The sequence below is a fragment of the Cryptomeria japonica genome, chromosome 4 (assembly GCF_030272615.1).
Source record: "Cryptomeria japonica chromosome 4, Sugi_1.0, whole genome shotgun sequence".
Lineage (NCBI taxonomy): Eukaryota > Viridiplantae > Streptophyta > Pinopsida > Cupressales > Cupressaceae > Cryptomeria > Cryptomeria japonica.
The window spans coordinates 554,518,610-554,545,466 of record NC_081408.1 but is presented as its reverse complement, the minus strand read 5'-3'; the positions used below and the strand labels follow the sequence as shown (position 1 = coordinate 554,545,466).

The following is a 26,857-nucleotide window of genomic DNA, read 5'->3' as shown; positions in this document are numbered from 1 at the left end:
CCACTCATCTAATAACATGAAATCAAATATGAGAAGTATAGAGACCATGCAAATTGTTGAATCGACCCATAAATTTCACTATTTCTTCAATGAAGTTTTACAAGTCTTTTACAACAACATCTTGGCAACAATCTTTGCCTTCTCTTTCTATTCTATCAACTGACTATTCACTATTTCTAACTATTCACCTTCTAACTACTGACTAACTATTAGCCTTTACAAAATGAGGAGCCAGGGCTTATATAGCGCCCTTAATACAATTCGATGGCTCAAATCAACTTGAGATCAATGGCCGAGATTTTACAATGAAAACCCTAATTAGGGTTTGTTACAACAAGCTCAATTTTGGCCAATGAAATAATTGCATTATTTGGACACATGTCTTCTTTGAAATATTCGACCAATGGATAACCGGGGTAGGTACATCGAAGTTTGTGTCATCTTGATGAGTCAGGTACATTGAATCTGGACACGCTAAGGTGGACCAATCCGATTGGAGGAGTGATGACTGGGATGCCACCTTGTCTGACACTTGCAACTTGGTTGATGTTCAATTTGATGATGCTGAGAAGCTAACTTTAATTAACTCTTCTGAGACTATCTGCTTCTCCAATGGACCCTTGCTTTAACCTCCTTTGTCTTTGATGTGCAGGATGGATGGTGTACCTTTCCTTCAAATGCTGGACTAGAAGAGGTCATCCTTGATGATGTTGGACTGGAGGAGGTCATCCCTGCTGATGTTGGATTGGAGGAGCCCGTCCTTGCCCTGGCCTGGTCTTCTTTCACCTGCAAGACAAACCATAAAATGATTAAGGACACATAATATATTTATTCTAACATAGCATTTTATACCTTAAATCATCAACAAAAGATATTAAAATGAAGCTTGCTCAAGATTCTCCCCAAGGATAGGCTCCATAAGAATTTCGCCCTGGACCCTCTGGAAGGGTCAGGAGCAAATTTTGCATCTTTGGACAAATTCCATCATGTCTCTACTCCAAAATGCCTTCCAAGGCAAGCATACGCTATCCTTATCCTCACCAAAGGCTGGGAATCCACAACTTGACCTTCCTCATGGGCAAACTAGGTGATTTTGGGAATTTCACTCTGGACCCTCTGGAAGGGTCAGGAGCGAAATTCCTTCTTTAGGCTTCATTTTACACTTCCTTCACTTCAATTCATCTTGCAAGGCTTAAATAACCTCTCTCCATCCTTTTCATGCCTTAGGAATCAAAATCTTGTCTTGACACGAAGAGGAAATAGTGACTTTGATGAATTTCGCTTTGGACCCTTTGGAAGGGTTAGGAGCGAAATTCACCTTTTGCTTGCCTATTCACACTAAATTTCACTTTCTTCACTTCACTTCATCTGGACTCCCCCATATTGAATCCACTTCCCAACTTGGCAGCATTGGTTTGATCTTCACAAGGCCTAAAAAGTCAAATTCGCTCAAAAACCTAGCCAGGGACAGGACCTATCCAGAATTTCGCTCTGGACCCTTTGGAAGGGTCAGGAGCGAAATTCCAATTTTAGCTCAAAATTCACACTTTTGATGGTCAAACATCTTTCCAAGGCATTCCAAATAGTTTTTCTCACCCTAGTCTAGGCCTGACTTAGCACAAAATTTGGAGAAAAGGATGGTTTATAGGATTTTCGCTTTGGACCCTTTGGAAGGGTCAGGAGCAAATTTTTTGCTTGTAGCTCACTTCTCCATCATTTCAACTTCAAAGGGCAATCTCAAGGGCATCTTTCACCTTGGCCTAGGCATGGTTTAGCATAAATTTGAAAGGAATATGTAAATTTTAGGATTTTCGCTTTGGACCCTTTGGAAGGGTCAGGAGCGAAAATATTATTTTAGGCTTATTTCCTCATCTTTTCAAATCCAATCCACCTCCAAGACCAAGGACACATCACCTCACTCCTATCTAGGCCATAAAAACCTAAAACTTGACTTGATTTGCAAGGAAAAAAGGGTGATCCTAGGAATTTCGCTTTGGACCCTTTGGAAGGGTCAGGAGCGAAATTCTCATTTTGGCTTCAAAATTTGCATTCTTGGTGACTAAAATCCACTCTAAGGCAATCCAAATGACTTCTCTCACCCTTGTCCAGGTTTGACTTTGCTCAAATTTTGGAAGAAAAGATGGTTTTTAAGATTTTCGCTTTGGACCCTTTGGAAGGGTCAGGAGCGAAAATCACTTTTTAGGCTTATTCCTCTATCATTTCAAGTTGCATTCACCTCAAAAGGCTAGAAAACACTTCTCCTCTCACGTCCAAACCAAGTTTGACTTGATTTTGCAAGGGAAAATAGGTGTTTGAAGAATTTTCGCCCTGGACCCTTTGGAAGGGTCAGGAGCGATTTTCATCATTTGGCTCAATTCCTTCAAACTTGATAATTATTGACCATTCAAGGACATGCCTAAAGACACCTCTAATATTGACCCACTAGACTTGGCATAAATTTGAGGGAAAAGATAGGTTTTGAGAAAATTCGCTCTGGACCCTTTGGAAGGGTCAGGAGCGATTTTCAAGTTTTCTAGCATGTTCCTCCATCATTTCATCTTGAATTCACCTCACAAGGCAAGGAAACACCTCTCTTCTCTCATCCAACCCAAGTTTGACTTGATTTTGCAAGGAGAAAAGGTGATTTTAAGATTTTCGCTCTGGACCCTTTGGAAGGGTCAGGAGCGAATTTCCTATTTTGAGCTTGTTTTGGCTACTCCATTACCTCAATCCAATATTCAAAGGCAAGAACACATCAAATTCCACCTAACCATGCTGTAAAACTCAATAATTTGACCATCTCCAAGAAGAAAATATGAGTTTCCAAGAATTTCGCTCTGGACCCTTTGGAAGGGTCAGGAGTGAAAATCTTGTTTTGAGCTAAAATCATCATTCTTTCAACTTGAAACTTCATTGCAAGGTAAAATCTCATCTCCCTTTGCCCTAGGAACAAGGTTTTAAGCTTGAAAAAAGGTCAAAAGGTATGCTTGTAAGGAATTTCGCTCTGGACCCTTTGGAAGGGTCAGGAGTGAAATTCACCTTCTTGGCTAGAATCCTTCATTTTTTCAAGGCTTTCAAACATTTCCAAAGTCCAAACATGTCCACACTTCCCTTCAAGATACCTTGCAACTCAAAATTTGGTCAAACTAGGGAGGAGATGAGCCTTAGGAGGATTTTCGCTCTGGACCCTTTGGAAGGGTCAGGAGCGAAATTCACCATTTGGGCTTGATTATTCATTTTTTAAACTTCAATTTTCTCTTGGAGGCAAATATAGATCGTTTTCCATCAAAGGAGCAAGGTTTCAAGCCAAAACAAGGGAGCAAAAAAGGTTTATGATGAATTTTGCTCTGGACCCTTTGGAAGGGTCAGGAGCGAAATTCACCTTTTGGCTAAAATCTTCATCTTTCAAAGTGTCCAACTCCCTCCCAAGGCAAGAACATACCAATTTATCCTACATCACGCTAACACCTAGCCAAAACAAAGAAGGAAATAGGAGCTACAAGGATTTTCGCTCTGGACCCTTTGGAAGGGTTAGGAGCGAAAATCATGATTTGACCTTGATTCTTTCTTTTTTCAATTCTAATTTTCTTTGGGAGGCAAACATAGACTACTCTCCTTTCATCTCCATCTTGGTCTTGACTTTAGCAAAGGGGAAAATGAGTGTTTTCAAGAATTTCGCTCTGGACCCTTTGGAAGGGTCAGGAGCGAAATTTCTATTCTAGGCTCAATTCACCTTCAAACTGACTTGACTTTGTCTTAGACTCGATCCTAGATCCATTTCCTTCCATATCCTTGCAAACTTGCTCGACCACTCTTTGACTTAGGCGAGATCTTGAGTCTTTGGTGAATTTTCGCTCTGGACCCTTTGGAAGGGTCAGGAGCGAATTTTGACATTTTAGCCTCTTCGTCAGGATTATTTTATGGAATATAACATTTAAGTACTTATACTTTAAGTTATATTCCATATATACTTCCAGGATGTTTGAGAGTGGTTTCGGACCTCCAGGAGTTATATTGCAAAATCTAGTTTTTGGAGGATTCTTCAGTTTTCTAGACTTAGTCAAATTTCAGGATCAGGACATTCTAGACTTAGCCAAATTTCAAGATCAGGACATTCCAAACAGTGCCAAATTTCAGGGCATTTGAAGATCAGGATGACATTCCAGACTTCATCACTCACCAACTTGACCTAGCTCGGAACTTCAAGAATGATACCCACTCACCAAGCAAGACACAATTAGCAACAAGAGCAAAACCAGGCCCTAAGGAAGACTCTCAAAGAAACCCTAACTTGGAGCACCTGCTGACTCCCCTGGCTCAAGCAAAGCCTACCATCCTATTGATCCCCTGGCGACACTCAAAATGCAAAGGCTAACAGACAAACCCTAAACACCTAGAAAGCAAACCCTAGAAAGAAAAAAGCAGGGGTTCCCATTTGCAATGGGGCGATGTGTGAATACGTCACAACAGGATGGAGATGAAAAGCTACCAAATCCATTTGAGTGCCCTTCCATTGCCTTGAAACCTTATGCAAAGGACCCTTTTAACAAAAAAAAAAAGCCTCTTCTCCAATTTCTGATCGCCTTAGATGCCAAAAATAATTTTTTTTTGGGGGGGAATAGGGTGTGATTGTGTCACATTTGCAAGCCAAGTTTTATAAGGATCTATGCCTATGCCATCCATTCTTGGTAATGGTATATGATATTGCCACATTTGTTGTTGTAATCATTGATACAATTATTTTCAATATACCGTTTCAATTTGTTTTTGCAAAATAATTAGAAAATCCAAAAGTCTAATACTTGGGAAACTACAAGCTCACCAATGACCTCTTCAATTCTTGGTAAGGGCTACCGATTCTTTATGGTCTTCTTATTAAGAGCTCTATAATCTATGCACATGCACATAATCCCATCCTTCACCAACACAATAAAAGATGCAAAGGAGATCTTGCTTGGATGGATGTGTCCCATCTCCAAGAGCTCTTTGATTGCCTTTTCAATCTCATCTTTGTCTCTTGGGATGCCGATAGGGAGTGGTGATGACTAGTTTGACTCCGATTTCTATCATATGCTCAACACCTCTTTCAAGAGGCCTTATAAGAGTTATGCAACTGAAAAACTTTGCTTTGCTTGGTTAACAAAACTTGCATATCTACTCAACTAGATCATGGTGAATCAACCCTTTCCATCCATTTGAAGGTGACAACATGTGGACTTCCATGTAACAGCCCACTTACACCACTTGTTTTCCATCTCCTTAGAATTTCAGCTCCATAGTCTAAAATTTCAAGGTGATCTCACCCAAAGATAGCAGCCGTTGGATTTCAAGTATAGCATTTGTATCACAAATGCTCACAACATAAAAGTTATCTTTGACTTCATAATTTTCCAACTGTAGGCTCATTTGGGGCATTCTCCTTGTCTATGCAATGGTAAAACCATCAACTATTATAAAATTGAAACCATCAACATCTTCAATCTTGACTCTTGAGTCATCTATGAGCAACCACTCCATCAAAAAAATTATGTGTATCCCTAATATCAACAAGGGAAACTACTCATTCTTCCCTTGGTCCATTCCCGTGTGGCTCCTATGGAGGTGGAATCTTCTTCTATTGAGGTGGAGATTATTCTTGTGGCTTTGGATATGGTTTGGCTCTTCTTGCTTCTTTCTTCCCCTTTTGTGGTTCCTATTGAGCTAGTGGCGTCCCCTATGGAGGTGGAGATTTGCCTTGTGGGTGAGGTTGGAACATAGAAACGAGACTTAGACTCGGTTCAGACTCAGCGAGGCCGACTTGACTCGGCAAAAAAAACTCGACTCAGAATTGGCAAAGTGAAAAACTCAAGAAATTTAGAGATTTTTAAAGATTTAAAACTTGATTCATGTACCCTTTATTAAATACACCTTAAAGACACAATAAAATCATCAAATAGAAGCTAATTTGATTACATACACAAGTATACATCAATCACATAAGCATAAACGCAAATTGTAGCTGAAGGAAATAACAAACATTGATATATAAATATTGTCAAATGTATACAATATTACAAAACTCATGGAATAAAAAATAGATGTCATCATATGATCAAATGAGATGCAAACTCTTCCTTTCCAACTCTTGATGCACCAAATAATAGTATATGTTGTTATATGGAGCCTAATCAGATTCGGAGGTTAAAATTTCCCTACTTTTATCAGCGCAGTTTCCCCCCTAATTTTACAACGAGGGTTTGGGGGCAGCATAATATAAACAAAAAAAAACAATTCGAAACATATTAGAAGTGTTTTTTTAAAACTTAAAGTTACATGCCGCTGGCCGAGTTTGGGAGTTGGGACTCGCCAAACTCGGCCAAAATCGCTGAGTTCGAGTTTGGGCGATTTTGAGCCCCACACTCGGCCAAGTCCGAGTTCGAGCCCCCTGGACTCACCCAGCCTGACTTGACTCGGAAATTGCCCAAACTCGGCAATTTCTGGCGATTCTCGTTTCTCTGGGTTGGAAGCTACTTCGTGAGGGCTTTTCTTGTCTTTAGCTGCTTGGATGCAGAGTTGGATCAAGCATGGCTCTTCTTACCGGTGGTTTCTTCCTTTGTTGTTCCTATTGAGGTGGAGAGGGGCTTTGTAGGAGAGGTGAATACTTGTTGCTTAAGGGCCATTGTTAACTATTGCAGGATGGTTTTGGGAGCCATTTCAAAACCCAATGTGAAGGTTGGGGGAGCTTGTCAAAACCCTCCGTTTCTCTTCATGCTCTTTGTTGCTTGGGAGGTTCAATTGTTTTCAGTTAGATTATTATGTTTTATCTTTATGGTACTACAAGTTAAGGTTGTGGGAGCCTTGCTAAAACCCATTGTAAAGGTTAAGGGAGCCTAGAAAAACCCTTTTCTCAAGTTTGATTAGTTAGGGCTGATGGCTTCGACCATCTATTTGTTACAGCTTGTTCTTTAATGCTTTTGTTGTAGTGGCTGGCTGTTGGTTGTCTTTGTTTCATCTTGTTGCAACATTCTGCAAGAGGGCTCCGGTTCCCTGCAAAAATTGAGGTTTTTGTGTCCCTTTAAAACTTGTTGTTCGGGGTTTCCCTTGATCAAAAACAAGGGAAACTACTCATTGGCCACATAAGACTCCACAAACTCTGAAAGACTCAATTTTTTGAAAACTAGAAAGCTTGGCAAGAGTGCTTTCATTATCCTTCTCTTCTTTTGACTCTTCTTCCTACTTTTTCTCCAAATTAGATTGGTATACTAATTTTTCTAATGCCGATTCATCAGTTGAATAGACTTTTAAATGATGAGCTTTGCCCTTTTTGAAGAACTTATGGCCTGGGGCCCATGGCTCAATTCAAAAGAAACACAATTTCTTCCTCAGCTCATTTCAAAGGCCTTCATCCATTTATGATGGATTTTTTTTGGAATGATTTGAATATTTATGAAAATTATGTTTGTCCTTCTTGTGCAGGAAAGTCCTTGGTTGAAATTTGCTCCTTGGAGCAGCAAACTCCGTACTCTTTGTTTTCCTTATTTCTTCCTATAGAGTAAGTGAGGCAAAGGCTTTTACCCATTTTTTTAGCAGCTCCATTATCTCTTCACTAAAAAGGACTACGAGTCTTCTTTTTGTGATGTTAGGAACCATGACAAAGAGCCTTTGAAACTCATCAATGTAGGCATCAATAGTACAATGTTGTCTCAACTGTGCAATTTCTCTATACTGCATCTCAAGTTCCTCATCAAATATTTCAATGAGCTTGTTTATAAACTCATCATAGGTGGTAATTAGATTATTGCCTAGTGTCACCAAGCCATGGTACCACCACTCTTAGTCTGCTCTATCCAAATGCAAAGTAACAAATTTTATCGCATCTTCCTCCGACTTTGGTCTTCGAGAATAATAGTTATCCAACTTATGGATCCAAGCTCGAGCAACACACTTATCACTCCCATCAAAGTGAGCAAGACTCACCTTTCCCAAGGCTTGTTGATAATCCCTATGCACAACAAGACCTTTGTTTTCAAATCTTCCACCACCCCTTTTCTTCTAATTGATGAACTATTCTAGAGTCAAAATGTCTTGGATCTCCACTAGAAGAGAGACATATTCGGCATAGCTATCCCTAACTTCGTTTGCCATCAAAATTTGAGCCTATGGAACAACTTGAGACTTCTCCCTATGTGGACATGTAGGTTGGAGTGGTTTGGGAATATACCCAGAAGCTGCTCCAATACTGTATTCATTAGCGTTTTGCTGATTCTTTGTGTTGTAGGATCTAGTTCACCATCATGAATTGGAGAAGTATGTTGTATATTCTGATTCATTTTGGCTAGCATTTGTGACATCATATCCAACATAGTATCAAACTTTCTCTTTGCGCTAGAATTTGGACTTTTTTGTGGGGTTGTTCTCTTATCCCTTTCTGTCATGTTTTCTAATGAAATGTCACTGTCATTAGCAAAACTCTGATATGCTATTTGAACTTTTGACAAGGGCTCTTCAACTGGGGTTTGTGTTTTCTAATCAGTTGTCTTTTTCTACTCTCTAATGTAATATATGAGTTCTCTCACTTACAGAGAAAGTTGCAGCTGCAAAACAAGATTAGAGGCACAGACTAGCAAGATCTCCAACTATACTACCACTATGACATACACCCTCAATATTTTTTTGATAACATCTTCAACTGAAAGTAAGATGCAATGCAGATTCCTTCCCACTTTATGACCACCCAGATCCCAGTATGGGCAAGGTGACAGCATACAGTGTTCTAGATTACAATGAATTAGAAATACAGTGCTGAAAGGAAAGCACAAAGAGGCAAGCTAGCTAATATTGTTTATTCAGTGGGGTGCATATCCATTACAAGGAATGTAAATAAGTATCTTCCACTTAATTTTTGGTGAGTATAGGGGCATATCCACTTATTCAGCAGGAAAGCTTATGGGCATATCCACTTATCCAATGGAAAAGCTTATACATTGAAAGGTAAAACAAGCTCCTTCTAGTTTCCAATGGAGGGCGATTACAATAAACCAATTATTCAATGGGGCGAACACAAAAATCAATTAACAATGCCCAATGCATTAGTGATACTACCATCTAATGTTTACAAAGTTAGCTGATATGTGTCAATCACCAGAATAAGAGGAACAACTATTGATATAAGAGCTGATACGAAAGAAACTGATACAACTACTAAAAAAAACATGGATGAATAATGAAATCATAATCTTAACAAAGTAATACCTGACAAGGATGTCATCATGGACTGAAATCGGTCTGTTGAACTAATTTTTGGTTAGAAACAGAGGTTGTATAAGGTATAATAAGATTGTATCAGCTCATCAATCTCACCAAATTGTGATGTAAAATCTCCCAACAACTTAATGAGAATAACTTCAACAACGATCCATGGTCTTCTATAACTCGATATAGAACTATATGGCCTCCTTGGGTACCACCAAACATCTCACACACCATGAAACTTAGAAAATCTCACACTAAAGTTTTAGATGAGTGTTCATATGATCTAAGCGACCCCAAAGCAAGAGTTTTAGAATGTTTAGTATTGTAAAATATTTAATATTGTTTCTTTGAAAAAAACTCATTATCCAACTAGAATGTTTTAGAAAAATCAAAAAAGAGGATGGTGAGAGAGAGTGTCATCTCTACTTACCGGGTGTTTGTGATATATAGTATAGTTTTCACCAATCTCAAAATTGATTTCTGGATCCCAAACAACAAGATCAGCATCATTTCCAGTCACGATTGTTCCCTATTCACAACATCAGTATTAGTTAAAGATGATTAGTGGAGAAAACCATAAGATGATGCACATTATTTAGCAGTAAGACTCTTCATGTGCAAAACTGTTCATCGATCCCACCTTCAAGTTTCAACCTATACAAGAAAATTTTGAATTCTGCACCAATCAATTAATTTTAAGATAATTCATAAAAATGTAATGATTGCAATTTTCTAAAAAAGCACAAGGAACTACAGCAGATATTCAGAGCAAGAACTTTGCACAAAATATGGGTAAAATCTAGGTTCCAACTTAAGAAGGTAATGCAAGTTCCATAAGAACGTGTGCATTTCTAAGTAGACAACTAAAAAAAATAAACATTGCATATGTTTTCCACTGTCTTGATTAGCTGCTCAAGGAAGCCTTGACAGAAAGAATTTGTAGTTCAATACCTGTTGCATGACCAAGCTTTAAACTTTATCTTGAACTTAAGACAAGTGACTCCATGAGACCCAAACACTTAAATCGTAATTATTATGGACAAGTTCCTTATAATTGTTTGAAACCCTAAAGTATGAAAAGCATAACTCTTAATTTAAATTTGTTAAAAACATGCTGGACAATAATTATAGTTGACTGTAAGTTCCCACTGGACAAATATTTATCAAGGTATCAAACAACCACATATAGGGCAAAGATTGGGACTATTTGACCCATGGGTATTCAATATTGAATATATAGGTTCTAAATTAATTCCTTGTTTTTTTGACCTAAGGGTATGCATTATACAGGAACATTAAATGTTGGCTCTATTTCAATTATTTTCACCCAACAGTATATGATATATAGGAACTACATTGAAAAACACTCATCTTTCAATCCTGTAAGGTTTTGAAAATCTGTAAGTTTGACAACACTCTATCATATGACCTGCTAAAAAAACTATATATATATGAACAATCTTAAATGTTGGGTCTATTTCACCCAATAGTATATGATATATAGGAACTACATTAAAAAACATTCATCTTTCAAACCTGTAAGGTTTTCAAAATCTGAAAGTTTGACAACACTCTATCATACAACCTGCTAAAAAAATTTAATTTAGAGAAATTTTGACCAATAATAGCTTAAATCTAAAGACTTTCTTGTATTTTGAAAGATGGCAAGTCATAAGAGCTTAAAAAATAGCATGTCTGGAATTGCACCCTTACATGATATCATTGAAGAAAAGGATGTTACTGTAGATGAAAAAGGAAATTTTAAATTTCCTGAGGTTCATATTACTGATCTTTAACTTGAAAAGGGAATAAAAGATAGGTTAATGACTGCTATAAGACATACTGAGTTAAACTTGCAAGTCCAAGGTCAAGGCATTCGTCCAGTTTATTTACCCTTTATTGATCCCAAAGATATTAAAAGATGGAAAGAAAAGGGATACTTTCATGTGCACTTTTTTTATATAGATATCATTGTTCATCCACAGTTTAATTATGACATTGGTGCTGAATATTTTGCTTCTCTAATAGACACAAGATGTCGAATTTGGGACCAAGCAATAGTTGCACAATTTAGAGGACTTTTATATCTTGAAAGGGGTGATGGGAGATTGACTGTAAGACCAGATTTCACAATTTCTCTTGACGATAAATATATTTGTTCTGCTTTTTGTTTGTTACTTGAGGTCAAAGGCATAGATTTACAGCCTGAATCAATTTATACCAATATTGGAGGTAGATGTATATACCGTCTACTAAATACTGTTTTTCCTCCATCAAATTTCCCATCAGGAGTATCTTACCCAAAAGGCAATAATAAGTTGTTGGATTATGGTAGACACATTGATTCTGAAGGCTTTCATGTTGGCTTCCCTACTATTGAAAAACTTATTCAAGACAATAGAGGGCTAAGATTTCAAGATTTAGATACACCCCCTCATCATGTGTTGTCTTTAACTCCCAAGGTCCAGAGAAGGAAGCTGTCTGTAATCATTCTTGAACAGCCAGTAAATGATAATTTTAAAAGAAGTCATTCTAAGGCTCGAAATTTGGGTAACATTCCAAGTTCCATAAACAAGCCATATATTGACTACAACCATGAAGAAGTCTCTACCTCATGTATAGAATATCCCCTGAAATGACAACTATCTTCCAGGAAATCTTTAAATCCTTATCCATTTAGGTCTGCTATGGCAGCACTCTCTGATCTGAGTAGCAACCCTAAGTTTATGGATGCTTTGGCAAGACAAGTGAGTCTAAAGCTTGCATTGACCCCAGAAGAAAAAGAACCTGAGCAAGATAGTAAGGGAAAAGGGATTAAGATAAGTAAAATGCCCCAAAAAGTAGCCATGATTAGGGAGTCTCTCCCAAGAGCACAAGAGGAGAGAACAAGATTTCAAATAAATATCAAGGGTAACAAAGAAGAACTTACTAGCTATGAACCAAGTAGATGGCCAACTCCTGAGTCATTCACCATACTTAATGAGGACTCTGAACTTTGGGGTAGATATGAGTCTACGTTGCACACAAAAATTGGTCAACCACAAAAGAACTTTGAAGCCCAAAGAAACTGGCTTGCCCAATGGAATATATCAGCCCAAGAAAATATTGATGATATAGCTCTTGATGTCACTAGAAATTTACAGATTTCTGAAAGCAACCATGTTCAAATAAATGCTATGTATACATCGATCTCTTCAGTAACCCATAGCCAACAAAGAATTGAGCAAGATATATAAGAAAACAAAGCATTGGTTGATTTAGTCTCTAAAAACCTCGATAAAATTAGAGCTATGTCAAAAAGATCAAGGTAACTCAAGCCAAATATGATAGTTCTAAAGAAGAAGATAAAAAGAAACCCCAAATGAAACCTTCCAGAAAAGTTATCATACAGAGAAGAAAAGGGCTTTCAGATGATGATGAACTTGAAAAGATTCTTAAATCTCATAGCACAAAGGAACACACTAGTGCTGTGGTAGAAATAGATTGGTTACAAGAAAATGTGATAACTGAACAAATTAGTGAAGCTGTGTATGTTGAACAAGATAAAGACTCTGAAACAAATCTATTCAAGAAACAACAATAGAAATGGACATTACTGATGAAGATACTTCAGATCTAGCATTAGAAAAAGAACCAATCATAGAACTCCCATTAGAAGAAGATGAAGAATGGGAACAATTTGCCAAAATTGATGATGGTTTTGACGAAATCATGGGAGAAAATAGCTCACTCAGTCCTCTCACCCAGAATACTCATCCTGAGCAATTAAGGCCACAGGCCACAAATGGGTATATCTTAAATATAGATGAATTGATTGATCCGTATGATGCAATTGCTGTATGGTGTGATTCCTTAGAAAATTTCTTTGATACTAGAAATTCTTGGACAAAATCACAAAAGGTAGCCTATGCAGTAAGATTATTCTTAGGAAAGTTAAGAGATTGGTGGGAAGGATTGCCAGATGAGGGCTCCGCAGATGCTATAGGTGATCAGACTAAAGATTTTGAGGAAGCTTTTGTTAAAGATTTAAATCTTGGAAAACAATATATAATGACTATTGGGTTTCTACAATTAAAATTCAAAATGATTGATGAATTTTGTATAGCCCCAAAAAATAAGGCTAGGCAAGCTACAAGAATCTTATATACTTAGAAATTAAGGAATTTAAGCTTGCTACATACATATAATTTGGTTTTTGAAAAGTATTTATTCCAAGCTCGCCTACAAAATAACGAGTCAGCTAAAAGACATTATCTAAACTCATTGCCTTGTCAATTAGGAAGCTCGGCAGAAGACTATGTGATGAACAAAAAAGGTTTTCAAGTTCAAAATTGCACATTTGCTGAGCTCAAAAATGTTATAGCAAATAAGCTACAAAAACATTGTCTCTTAAAAGCAATTAGCCAGAATGATAATGAGTTTAATTCCACATGCAATCTTAAGGAATTTTGCAATAAGCCCCCAAATAAGGATTTCAAGGAGTTTGCTTTAGTTAAAGAATTTAAAAAGAAATGTTCCTGAAGCAAGCCTAAGAAGAAATCTTACTTTGCTCTTGATTCATACTATACTGGTAAAATGGAATCTTTTCCTCGCCGCTGGAGAAAATTTAGAGTCTCTCCAATCAAAAGAAACCAGTTTAAAAGAAAAGGTTTAGACCTCCACCATATGCACTTAAAAGGAAAACTGCATCAAAAAAGGCTCCAAAACAGGTAAAATGTTTTATTTGTAATGGAGCCCACTATGCAATGGATTGCAAAAAGAAAATGAATGTAGCAGCTAAAGTATATGCAGTGTTTCAACAACAAAACACAGAGTGGGATGTTATTCCAGGATATCAAGGATTTTTTGAGGAAGATGATTATCTTGAACTTCTTCCTACAGGCTTAGAAACTTATAATATGGTAAAGGAAAGAGGAAAACAAAAGTTGGCATATTATGAAAGCTCTTCTGATGAAGAAAAACAAGATTATGTAGTTAGCCTTCTAAGAGAAAAATTGAGTGAAGCCCCAAAAAAATATGATACAGAAAAAGTAGAGATCCCTATATAGAGACTGAATCTAGAGAAGAAAGAAGGTTTGCAGGAAGAAGAAATTTAAAAAAGTTAAATGATCTCAAAGAAGAAATGAAACATATAAATGAGGAATTATCAGCATATGGGAAGAAAATGGCTGGTTACAAGATTCCATCGTGGCAACAAGAACGTCAGAATAAGCCAAAAAATAGTACCAACACATTTGTTGAACATGATAAAGATTCAGAAGATTCAGAAGAGTTTGATTCAAAAAAGAAAATGGCATTAAAAATCCAAAATAATGACCAAATTGTTGTCCTAAAAAAACTAGACCTAATAAGAAATGATGTGGAAGAATTAAACAAGATGGTTAAGGAACAAAAGAAACAAATAAGAACACTTGATCAATCTATGGGAGAAATCATAGATGTTTTATTCAAGGCCGAAATAATAAGACCTATACAAAACCCGAAGAACAGGAAAAAGAAAAAATCTTCTGCTGTTACACTCTTAGCAAATAATATTGTATATATTAGAATTTCTTTATGTTTTGAAGGATACAAGCCCATTGAATTTGATGCATTCACTGACTCAACAAGATCTTTTTCCAAAACAAAAGCAATCCCCAAAAAATTTTGGAAGCCAAAACTGGAATTACCAAGAGGACATTCTATCACAGGGGAAAAATTGAAATGGGGTAGGTACACACAAGATGTTCATATCAAGATTCATGGTAAAGAATTTATTACAGATTTTGTAGAATCCAATGATATGGACAGTGATATTTTACTAGGATATTTGTTCCTAGTCAAATATGAATCCTTCATTCTTAGAAGAACACAAATTTCTTTACATCATAAAGATGAAGTTAAAATTCCAATTTTGAAGGTAGTTACTTATAGATTGGAAGGACTAGAGAAAAATTCTACAAAAGAATGGGCAACAGAGGTTTTAGAAGATAAGAACGAAAAAAAACTAGCTCAAATTAGAGAAAGATTTGAGAAAGATTGTTGTAGCATGAACCCTCTAGAATTTTGGTCTATAGAGCAAGAAGAATGTGAAATTAAGATAAGACCAAAATGCATGTCCATCATACCCCATGAACCTGCATATTTACTAAGCCCCACTGAAGTCAAAGAAATGTATGAACATTTGAATGAGCTGCTAGAAGGAAATTTTGCATGTTCTGCATTTCTAGTAAATAAAATAGCTGAAAGAGAAAGAGGTAAAAAGAGATTTTGCATTAACTATAAACCTCTTAATGACATTATATTGCCATTCAATTATCCCATACCATTCAGTTCAGAATTGATTAGGAGAGCAACAAATAAACAGATTTTTTCAAAATTTGATTGTAAATCAGGATTCTGGCAAATCAAGGTCAAGGAAGAAGATAGGTATAAAATAACATTCTCAGTACAACAAGGTTTATTTGAATGGAATGTTATGCCATTTGGTTTATGCACTGCACCAGCATATTTTCAAAGAAGAATAGACCAAGCTCTCAAGCACCTCAAAGATTTTTGTGCTGTCTATATTGATGATATAATTGTTTTTTCTGATAATGTTTTTGACCATATTGAGCATTTGAGAAAATTGTATACAGCAATAAAGAAAAATGGAATTTGCTTATCAGCAAAGAAAATGGTATAGTTCAAACTCCCAAGAAACACCCAAGAAACGTCTGAATTTGTTTTTTATCTGTCAATACATCTAGAAATTCTTTAATCTCATACATGGAAACTTAGTCCAAACTTCCCACTTGATATGAGACAATTCTTTAATCTCATACATGGAAACTTGTTTCATGCCAGTTTTGAAGGAATGGTTGATTATTTAGTTGAACCAGGAGGATATTGTCTCCCAAGGATTGAATTCTGTCCCCTCACATATCCATGGTTTCCAAAAGTGATGATTGAGGATGTAATGCCAGGCTTATTTCTTGCTAAACTAGCTGTTTACACAGAATGGGACGTTGTAAGAGGCGAAGAACAAGTCAGAATCGTCCATGCATTCCATAGGAGACTAGAAGATTGGGATGATATTTTTGAACCTCTTCCAGATAATCTTTTACCGCTTGGATCCCATCTCAACTAGCACAAGGGTTTGTCTGTGCCGTGAAGTCAGCCACGTTAAGATTTGACAACAGGATGCAACCCTGTTTAAAAAAGCCATGATGTCAGCCATGTGAAGCCTAACAACAGGATGCAAAACCTGTGTAAAAAGCAAGATCCCTGTAGCCACTTACGGGTGTTAAGTGGGCCGTTCTCACTTTTCGGGATTACAAAAAGTGATAGTAAATAAATTAGTATATGGTGGGTCAGTAGGAAAGTTGTAGAAATTATTAAATAAATTGTAAAGGGCCTACATGAGCTTGCACATCTCAAGAGTACCTACTCTATAATGACAATATTCCATAGTACGTACTACCATCTACCACTCCACTTCAACTACTTTCCAAAAGTTCCTCCTACTTTTTCATCTACCTTTCTTATCTACGACTCTCATCTACCAATACCATCTACCAGCTACATCTGCCGGTCAAATCCATCTACCACTCACACCTACCGGTCATAATCTATCTGCCCCTTGGCCTCCAACTACTATAAATAGAGGCATTGTGGGCTCATTGAGGGTGCCTTGAGTGTAGCGACCTTGAGTGATAGTGTCTAAAGAGTTGTAGCAAGAGTGTTGTGATGTGAGTCTCATAGGAGCAAGCCAAAAGTATCCTCTACCCTTGCGCTTCCATGCGATCTGGGGATTATGAGAAACTGACTTGCATAGGTTATGGAGTCTGTCTCATGTAATGAAGTTTTATTAATCTAATATTGGCTCTAGCTTTATTGTTGTTGTTTCCACACTAAATTATCATTTGATATATATATATATATATATATATATATATATATGTATGTATGTATGTATGTATGTATGTATGTATCCTACAACCGGGATGTCTGAAGTTGAACTTTAATGGTGCTTCTAGGGGAAATCCTGGACTATCTGGTGCCGGCTTCATTGTGAAAAGCGAAAAGGGTGAGATCATATGGGGAGGATCTGTGAAGCTTCCTCATGGCACCAGTAATAATGCCAAATATGCGGCCCTCCTTAGTGGACTAAGAACATTCAAGGAACGAAATCTTCTCAGTATTGACATTGAGGGAGATTCCTCAAACGTAATTCGAACTGTAAGTTTGGGAGATGCCCCTAGTTGGAAATCAAGAATGTGGGTTAACGACATACGAGAGGTTCTTGAAGGAATGGATTTCTCACTTAGACATATTTATCGAGAAGTAAATAAGGATGCTGACTTCCTTTCTAACTATGCTATTGATTAGGAAACTAAAGCAATCATATTAGATGATATCATGGCCTGGACTGGCCTTTGCCTCCAGTGACGGAGTACTCGTCTATTAGGACTTGTACAAGATGTAAGTGAATAAGTTTTTGGGGATATGCATGGTAGAGAACGATCTCGTGGAATTTAATAGATCATCTTTCCGATCCTTTTAGGATTATTGGATGGAAAAGATGTCCCACACAAAAATTGCCATACTCTTCTCTGTCTATAAGGTCGAGGTTGCAAATGACTTCCATGCAAAATAGAGAATGGAGGGGTTGGGGCCAGAGGATTTCGATACTGTGCTTATTCTGAAATGTGAATGAGATTGTAAATAGGCATTGGTGGATGCACAACTAAGGGAGATATTTTTGCTGGATGGGAGCGAGGTGGAGGCAGTTAAGAAAATTTTGGGCGATGAACAACTGTCTCGTGGACATGCTCGCAATGCCAAGCTCCTTGAGAGCTTCGTGTACATTTTGGCTTAGGCCACGGGGGATTACGAGGTTGTGGAGTGTGCCATCATTTGGATGGTAGTCCCTCACCTCTAGGGCCCAACTATGAGGAATCTAAAGAGGCTTAAATCAAAAGCTTCCTTGAGTCTAGTGGTTGATGCCTTTGCCATAGAGAGGATTTTGGAGAACAAGGATATGCATGATACTATAATATCTTTGAGAGATGGTCTGAGCAAGAATAACCTTGAGACATGAGTACATGATGAGTTTTAATGGAGATTTGTTTCCCTTTGAGTAGTTGTGCAGAGCTCAAGAGGTGATAGAGGCCATTAGGACTTTGTTTGCAACCTGTTGAATGTATCTCTCTTTCTGTCATCAATGAAATGGGTTTTACCCCCTTGGGTGCTACTCTAACTTGGAGATTACTTAGCAAGCCCAAAATTTTTGACTCGGCAAGTACTTAACAAAAACTCAAAACTTAGAGAGTACAAAAAATTAAAATTTCTTAAGAAACCATATATTTTTTGCAAAATTAAATTACAAATTGTATTAAATTAAAAATTGACATCTCTAAAGAGAAAATACATGGTTTTATAGCCAAAAAAGCATGTAAAAAAGGCACTTTAACCAGCATGTTACCCGCGTTGGTGTTTTTTTCCATGTTTTTCTTGTCTATATAAACTTGTGAATTAAACTTGTAAAAACTCACAAAGCAAAAAAACAGAGTACTTGGTAACTCGAGGAGTACTCAAAGTTTCCAAAAACTCTGTATATATATACATATACATATATACATACATACATACATATATACGAATTTTATGATAAAATATTAATGTTTTCTCAAAATATGTGTGATAGAACAACAACACTTACTGTTTTCTATTCTTTTAAACTTAATGAGTCTCTCTTTGAGACATGTGATTTTCACTAGAATAATTTGAACTTTAAAAAAAAATGAGTGGCTTGTAAACTAAATGAAAAATGCTAAAGTTTTATTACTATTTTTTTATCTGGAGATTTTTTGGGAAAGTCCTTTGAATTGTTATGTGCAGTTATCTTTTGCCTGTTTTTCAGCATTTTCAATGCCCCTCAAGGCCCCTTCATGGCCCATCAGTACCTTGCACTCATTGCAGTGACTAAAGGTAGCATCCCATTGCCATGTTTCATAAGGATTGTGCAATTGTACTTAGCATTAGAGTTCACTAATTAGGTCTAAGTTTGTACAAATAAATTTCTATTGTGGATTCTTTTTGTTGCAGCATTTCTCATACTAAATTTCTCTAGGGTAAATCTGTTGAGTTACCTAGTGTTGTGTTTGTCTTGTTTTCAAATTATTTATTAAGGCCAAGATGGTAGAAGTTTCTATGACAAATACACATTATAATTTTTATAATTGGAATGTCTCTATCTCTTTGTATTTCACCCCTCCTTGTTACATCTATTTATGCTTGTACTAGTCTAGGGGCTATTCTTTTACCTTAAACCCCCTTTTCTATTTTTTCTTCTTTTTCCTACTTACAATTTTCTTGATTTTTTGTATTTGCTTTGTGTCTAGGGCTCCTTTTTATCTAGTCCTTTGTTTTTGTACCCATTGTACATTCCAGTTTTGTTGATCTATTCTTGGTCATTTGTGGACATTAATACAATTTCTCTCCCTTTATTTCCCCCTCACCCTTGTTTGAAAGGTGCAGGTGGGACTGCGAGCTCTCCCCTCCTCTCCTATTCTAAGGTTGAGTTCTCACTTAAGCCCTAAAGGTCCAAAGGTTCTTCATTCTAGAAACCATCTGAGTTGCATGGATTAGAAAACAGAAGCCCGCTATTTGGAAAGGAAACCATAATGCCCACCTCAAATAAAGAAAGCACCCAACGTATGTAACATGGATCAAAACTAAAAGAATCTAGTGGGTAGGAATTTTCTATTTTCATTATTTATGAAGGTGTATTTTGAATAAGAAGAAAAGGAATAGATGAAACAAAAGTGTTCTGCCCCGTTTACGATTATTTGCTCATGAAAGACAGGTCAGGTCACACATTGGTTATGTGACTAAGGGATTGGGAAGTGAAGAGAGCTTTTCTTGGGTTTGCTTATCTTATGAAAAAAATAGTTTCTATCCTTAGCATAGAACTAGTAAGAAATAAAGTAAAGAATGTAGGATTTGTATTGGTGATTCCACCAATGGTGTAATATTCCCCTTAATTTTTTTCCATTATTTTTCAGATTTGCAAGCAATACTGTAATATCCCTTTTAATTTTTTTGGTTTTTAAACACAACAAATACTACCATGCACCCCTTAAAGTTAGGAAAGATAATCTCAATACTGCTGAAAGTAACCCTCCACTTTCTGATCACCGAGAGCCCAACCTGGGAGGGTGAGAGAATACAGTGTTGAGGAGATCGTTAGGTGCTTGAAAACTGAAATTGATTACAATATGGGCAGCAAGCCAGCCCCTTCCACTTTTCAGCGGGATGAAGACCAAGAACTTGGCGGTAAACCAGCCAAGGGAACAAGAGCATAACCAGAACCAAATCACTCTACCGCTTATGCAACGGGAGGACTTATACATAAAAACTATCACTTACCTGCATATTTCAGCGGGAGAACAATATCACTCAACCACTTTCTCGGTGGGAGGACAAATCTAAATTACAAAACATGAAGGCAGCTAAGCCATCCTCTTCCACTTGTTCAGTGGGAAATACCATATAATGCAACTAGAATGATTGATCAGTACTACTGAAACAATCTTACAAAGATAGAGATGCGAGAGAAGATAGAGTTAAGTACATATCTCAAGTATTCAATATCAAATTCACACAACAAAATCACTACTTGCTGTTCTGAAATCAAAGTCAATAATACGCAGAACCAGCCACACCCATATCCACTAAAATGCTCGTAACTTTCCCAAAACTGAATGAAATCACATCAAACCAAATGCAAATGAATAGCATAACTTAGGCAATCAGTTCAATACCTTAAAACAACAACTTGAGAGCCACAAGAGTGATGCACGCAACCCAATGCAAATCTGGAAATGGCGCTATAGCTTAATACTTTGATTTGTAACCATAAATTAGAGAGTTCACCAAATGCCACGCCAATGTAGAAGAACGATTGTCTCTCCAATACGCTTCTAATGAGCCTTCACCCAAAACGATGCATCCAACACGTAGAAAGATACGAACAAAACACACTTCCAGCCAACACACACTAGCAACTCCAAAAAACGCAACAGCACACAACTCTTCAAAAACACACCCAATGCAATCCCAAGTAACACCAAGGAGTTCACAAATTCGAACGACAGCTAGGAGTGATGTCTCACACTCGAAACTGGAAATAAAGATCTAGGAGGTTTTCACCCTCGAAGAAGTCTAGAGTCATTCCAACAGCATAACGATATATTTTCTCTCGATAATCAAATGAGGAGCCAAACACCTGTATATATAGATTTTCAAGTCTCGAATTCAAATGAAATTGCCTCCAAATTCACCTCTTCGAAATTGATTTCGTTTCAAGTATGGCGCCCACTTCCTAAGTAAAAAATCGCGCCTAGGAGAGAGGACCACGATTTTGGCATAAAATAAACTTTGATGAATATAAAATAAAGTCTCCTTTCATCTTTTGCGTCCCCCTTCAATCATCAAATAATTCGTCTAGGCAGACTTAGGAAGAAAATCACTTTATGCACAATTGCCAATATCATTAATCAGTAATAAAATAATTAAATATTAAACCTTAGGATAAGGAAATAATATTTAATTAATCACTTATGACTCCAATACTGATTATCAACAAAATCCAGTATGAGGCTGAGCAATGAGGATCACTGAACTGCACTAGATCAGGAACATATCCAAGATTGCCAAAAATAGAAACGCCCAAATTGTCACTTACTAAAAATAGTAAGTCATGAAATATTGCTCCGAAAATCGTGATCTTTGCACCCAGAGAAAGAGCTTGGCGAGCTTAGTAACACTGCACCATCTAGACAGCGAAACCCTAACTTACTAAAAATAGTAAGTCCACATTCCACCAAATAGTCAATTCCATGTTATGCCACAGTGGAGTCCATGAAAAACCTAGAAGGGAACCACAAACAGGACTAAAGAATTCCCCTCTGATTACCCTTGACAAGCCCGATCAGAACTCCATGGAAGATGGAAACCCTAATTCTCCTTTCCACCTAGCCTACGGGTCTCCGGAATAGGCCAATGGACCACTGAATGCATCATTACAAGAAAGGGGACATTACAATCCACCCTTCCCAAAATTGCTTGTTCTCAAGCAATCGCAAGCCAAGATACTGTAAAATCTCCTCACTCTCCCATGTAGCATCCTCCACCGGTAAGTCTTTCCACTTAACCAAATACTCTTTGATGGTCCTCCTCCTCAACAATCATTCTCTGACATCAAGGATGGTCTCAGGAACTAGCACCTATTCTCCTTCTTCATCCAAAGGAGGCAAATTAGAAGAGACTATCACATTGTGCCCAAGTGCCTTTTTGAGGCGTGACACGTGGAAGACATTATGTACTCGGCTACTCGCTAGAAGCTCCAGCTCATAAGCCACAACTCCCACTCTCTTGATGACCCTGAATGGTCCATAAAAACGTGTCTTGAGTTTTTCCGTTCCACTCTTCTTGAGAGTCTATTGTCTGAAGGGTTGGAGTCTCAGGTAGACCATATCATCAACCTCAAATGAGCACTCATTACGCTGCTGATCAACATACAACTTTTGTTGATTCTGTGCAATCTGGAGGTTGTCCTTCAATGCCTTCAAAATATCCTGACACTGTTGAACCATATCCCTAGCCTGATGTGCTCTGCTATCTCCAAACACCAAATCAGCAAAACTAGGGGCCTCATAACCGTATAGTGCCATGAAAGGTGACATCCTGATGGACATGTGATAAGTGGAATTATAGCAGTATTCACCAAGATGTAGCCATCTTACCCACGCCTTCTGTTGCTTTGAGACGTAGTTCCTCAAGTAACCTTCCAACCACTTATTTACTATCTCCGTTTGTCCATCTGTCTGGGGATGTGTTGTGACGTTCTCACACATCGCCCCATTGCAAATGGGGACCCATGTTTTTTTTGCTTTTTAGGGTTTGTTTTTTTGGTCTTTTAGGGTTTTGTTAGCTAGCCTTTGCATTTTGAGTGTCGCCCAGGTGATCACATGGATAAGCAAGTCCGGCTTGAGTGATGTCCTGATCCTGAAATTTGGCTAAGTCTGGAATGTCCTGATCCTGAATTTGACTAAGTCTGGAAACTGAAAAAACCTCCAAAAACTAGATTTTGCAATATAACTCCTAGAGGTCCGAAACCACTCTCAAACATCCTGAAAGTATATATGGAATATAACTTAAAGTATAAGTGACTTCTTTCTTATACTTAAATGTTATATTCCATTAAAATTATCCTGATAGAGAGTTCAAAAAGTCAAATTTCGCTCCTGTCCTTCACTGAGCATCCAGAGCGAATTTCGCTCCTGTCCTTCTCCAAGGGACCAAGGCGAATCGCTCATGTCCCTCACCAAGGGTCCAGAGCGAAAAAGCTTAGTGGAGTCATTCCTGACCTTGTTTGGACAAATTGAGACATCAAAGGCATGATGGAGGACAAAATGAACGTGATAGACCATCCAGACTTGATCAAAGACAATGAAATGATGAAGTTTTTGCCTAGAAGGTCAAATTCGCTCCTGTCCCTCGCTGAAGGACCAGAGCGCTTTTCTTTATGTGCACAATTTTAGACCTTTTTTGGACATTAACTTTTATTCATAGCATGAAGTAAGATGATATCTTCCTTAGCCAAGACATTTTTTGATGAAAATTGTAACGATTTGGCCTAGAGAGCAAAATTCGCTTCTGTCCCTCACTGAAGGACTGGAGCTTGAATTCCAATTTCGCATTATCCTTGCAAGATTTAAGTGGTTTCGCGATTTGAGGAGGTCAAGGGAAGTATGTTTTGCCCGTTGAATATAACTTAAGAACGCCACAATGAAGAAAATCGGCCTAAGTAACAAGTTCGCTCCTGTCCCTCTCCAAGGGACCAAGGTGACTGGCTAGGACGCTCCTGTCCCTCTCCAAGGGACCAGAGCGATTCCTCCACAAGACAAGTTTTTGGCGAAGTGAAATGAGTTTTTAAGTTTGAGGCAAGTAAAAGGAGGCGTAACGAATCTATTGAATATAATTTTGAAGAGTGCAAGACGCCAGTGAAGCCTATTTTGTCCTAGGCACTCCTGTCCCTCTCCAAGGGACCAGAGCGATTTCTTCCTAAGACAAATTTCTCACCAATTTGAAGCAAATTCCATGTCAAAGATGAGTGAAGGGGAGCATAGCGGATCCATTGAAGATAGTTTTAAACATTGGCAAAGAATGATTGAGCCTACAAATGAAAGTTCGCTCCTGTCCTTCAGTCAAGGACCAGGGCGAAATATTGGTTATTTAGACTTCCCCTTCGAATTTTAATAAATCCAGGCCAAGGTACAAGGGGGCGAGGATGTTTGGGACACTTCGAAGAAGAACAGAGTTGCAAGGACCATGAAAAGTGATGAAATTACCCAAGTTCGCTCCTGTCCCTCTCCTAGGGACTAGAGCGAACTGTCCAAGTATACTTAATTTTAAGATGTCACTTCCATTTCAAACGTTCAAGAAGGAGTAAGAGACACCATTTTATACTTTGAAGACAATCGAAAGTTGATAAGAACAAGGATTAGCCCAAGGAACAAAGGTTCGCTCCTGTCCTTCAGTCAAGGACCAGAGCAATTTCTATGAACACCATCATCCCTTCCAAAAACCACGCCAAGGCAAAGTTATACAAGGTTGAAAATGTCTTTAGGAAGATGATGAACGAGAGGTTAACGACAAAAGATTGGCAAATTTGAGCTAAATGCAAGGTTCGCTCCTGTCCTTCAGTCAAGGACTAGGGCGATAATGGTTCTAAGAGGCATTCATTTACAAAATAGAATCGATCAAGCATCAAGTTATGAATGAAGATCCCAGTTTGGACGTAGGAGATGAAGTTTCAAACGTGAAAAATGCAAGATGGAGGACCTAAATGTATAATCGCTCCTGTCCCTCTCCCAGGGACCAGAGCGATGTGGTTTGTATCCCTTACATCTCTCATGTTTTGGCGCCAATAAATGTTGAAATACATTAAATGCTAAAATTCGATAAAAACTTTGAATCATTTGATTAAAATGGCATTTGAAAAATAGCGCATAAGGCATTTAATAATTGATTGGGCCTTTTAAAAAATCGAAATTATTAAATACAAAGGCATTTAATTTGATTAATTATTAAATTAAATAAAAAGGGAGAGCGCTTGGGGTTATATTTTTATATTTTTATAAAGTCGGCCTCCCTTTTATTTAAATTTGCTTATTATTTGCCTTATTTCTAAAAGTCGGCCTTTGTGAAAATAAAGAGGTAAGCGCCTATATAGTGGAGGTGTGTTTGGCGATTCTAATCCATCATTCATCCACTCACACAAGTGCGATTTGGAGAAGAGCAACAAGGTGCGAAATCTGGTCTAAGGAGGAGCGAATTTAGTTGAAGACTAAAGAAGGAGCGAATTTTCCTCAAAGCGTTGAAGGCTAGAGGTGGTGAAGTTGATAAAAGAAGCACATTTTGAGGACTTCGATCCACATTTTGCCTAGCAAACTTGCTTAATTTTGCATCTTTTCTTAGATTTAGTTCTCAAGTGGAGGTATGGCGAGATTCTCCTAGTCTCAATTTTGAATTTTGAATTTTCAATTTCAAGTGGCTTAGTTAAATTTAGGAAATGATAGTTCAAAGATTTATCATGAGGTTTCCTAATTTAAAACTTAAATCCTCTTTCTAGTCTATATTTCCACGTTGCAAAATATGTTACTAATTTTGAAATGTTGTGTAGGTATCAAGATGGCGACTCCCAAACTCGAAGGATCTACAAGTCGGAAGGCTCTCATCAAGGAAAATCAAGCCAGATCAAGGACGGTCTCCTCCGGGACAATCAAGCAAGGACAAGGGCAACCTCTTCCAATCCAGCATTCCAAGGAGAGGTACATCATCATCCTGCAAATCAAGGACACAAGAAGTCAAAGCAAAGGGTTCGTTGAAGAAGCAAATAGTTCCAGATGAATTAATTAAAGCTAGCTTCTCAACAACATCAAGTTGAATATCTACCAAGTTACAAGTGTCAGACGAGGTGGCATCCTAGTCATCACTTCTCCAATCAGTGTGGTCCACCTCAGCATTTCCAGATTCAATGTACCTAACTCATGGAAGGTGGCACAAACTCCAATGTACCTACCCCGGCTATCCATTGGTCGATTTTTCTAGAGAGGACATGTGTCCAAGCAATACAATTTTATCATTGGTCGAGCATTAAATGTTATGTAATGGTTGTAACAAACCCTAATTAGGGTTTTCATTGTTGAATCTTGGCCATTGATCTCGAATTGATCTAAGCCATCGAATTGTATTGAGGGCACTATATAAGCCCTGGCATTTCATTTTGTAAAGGGGATAGTTAGAGTTAGAATATAGTTAGAAGCAGTTGGAAGTATTAGAATAGCAATTAGAGTAGAGTAGAGAGAGAAGGCAAAGATTGTTGCCAAGATGTTGTTGTAAAAGACTTGTAACTTCATTGAAGAAATGGTGAAATTTATTGGTCGATTCGACAATTTGCATGGTCTTTATACTTCTCATATTTGATTTCTTGTTGTTAGATGAATGGAAGAAATGTGCTTGATTGATGGTGGAATTCGTATATCCATACTACTAGCAGTTTGTTGATTGCAGACTTGCCTTGCGTAGTCAACTGGAA

General features: G+C 37.6%; 1 protein-coding gene across 5 annotated transcripts in view; it reads right to left on the bottom strand.

Moving 5' to 3' along the window:
• LOC131029433 (allantoinase) overlaps positions 1 to 26,857 on the bottom strand; it is a 275,629-nt gene that overhangs the window by 39,834 nt on the left and 208,938 nt on the right. For all 5 annotated transcript variants that reach the window (XR_009102774.2, XR_009102775.2, XM_057959908.2 and 2 more), the window contains one exon: positions 9,662 to 9,760. Coding sequence is in view for 3 of the 5 variants with exons in the window: in XM_057959908.2 (XP_057815891.1) it covers positions 9,662 to 9,760 (99 nt within the window). In the remaining 2 variants the exon portion in view is untranslated. The remainder of the gene's footprint in view (positions 1 to 9,661; positions 9,761 to 26,857) is intronic.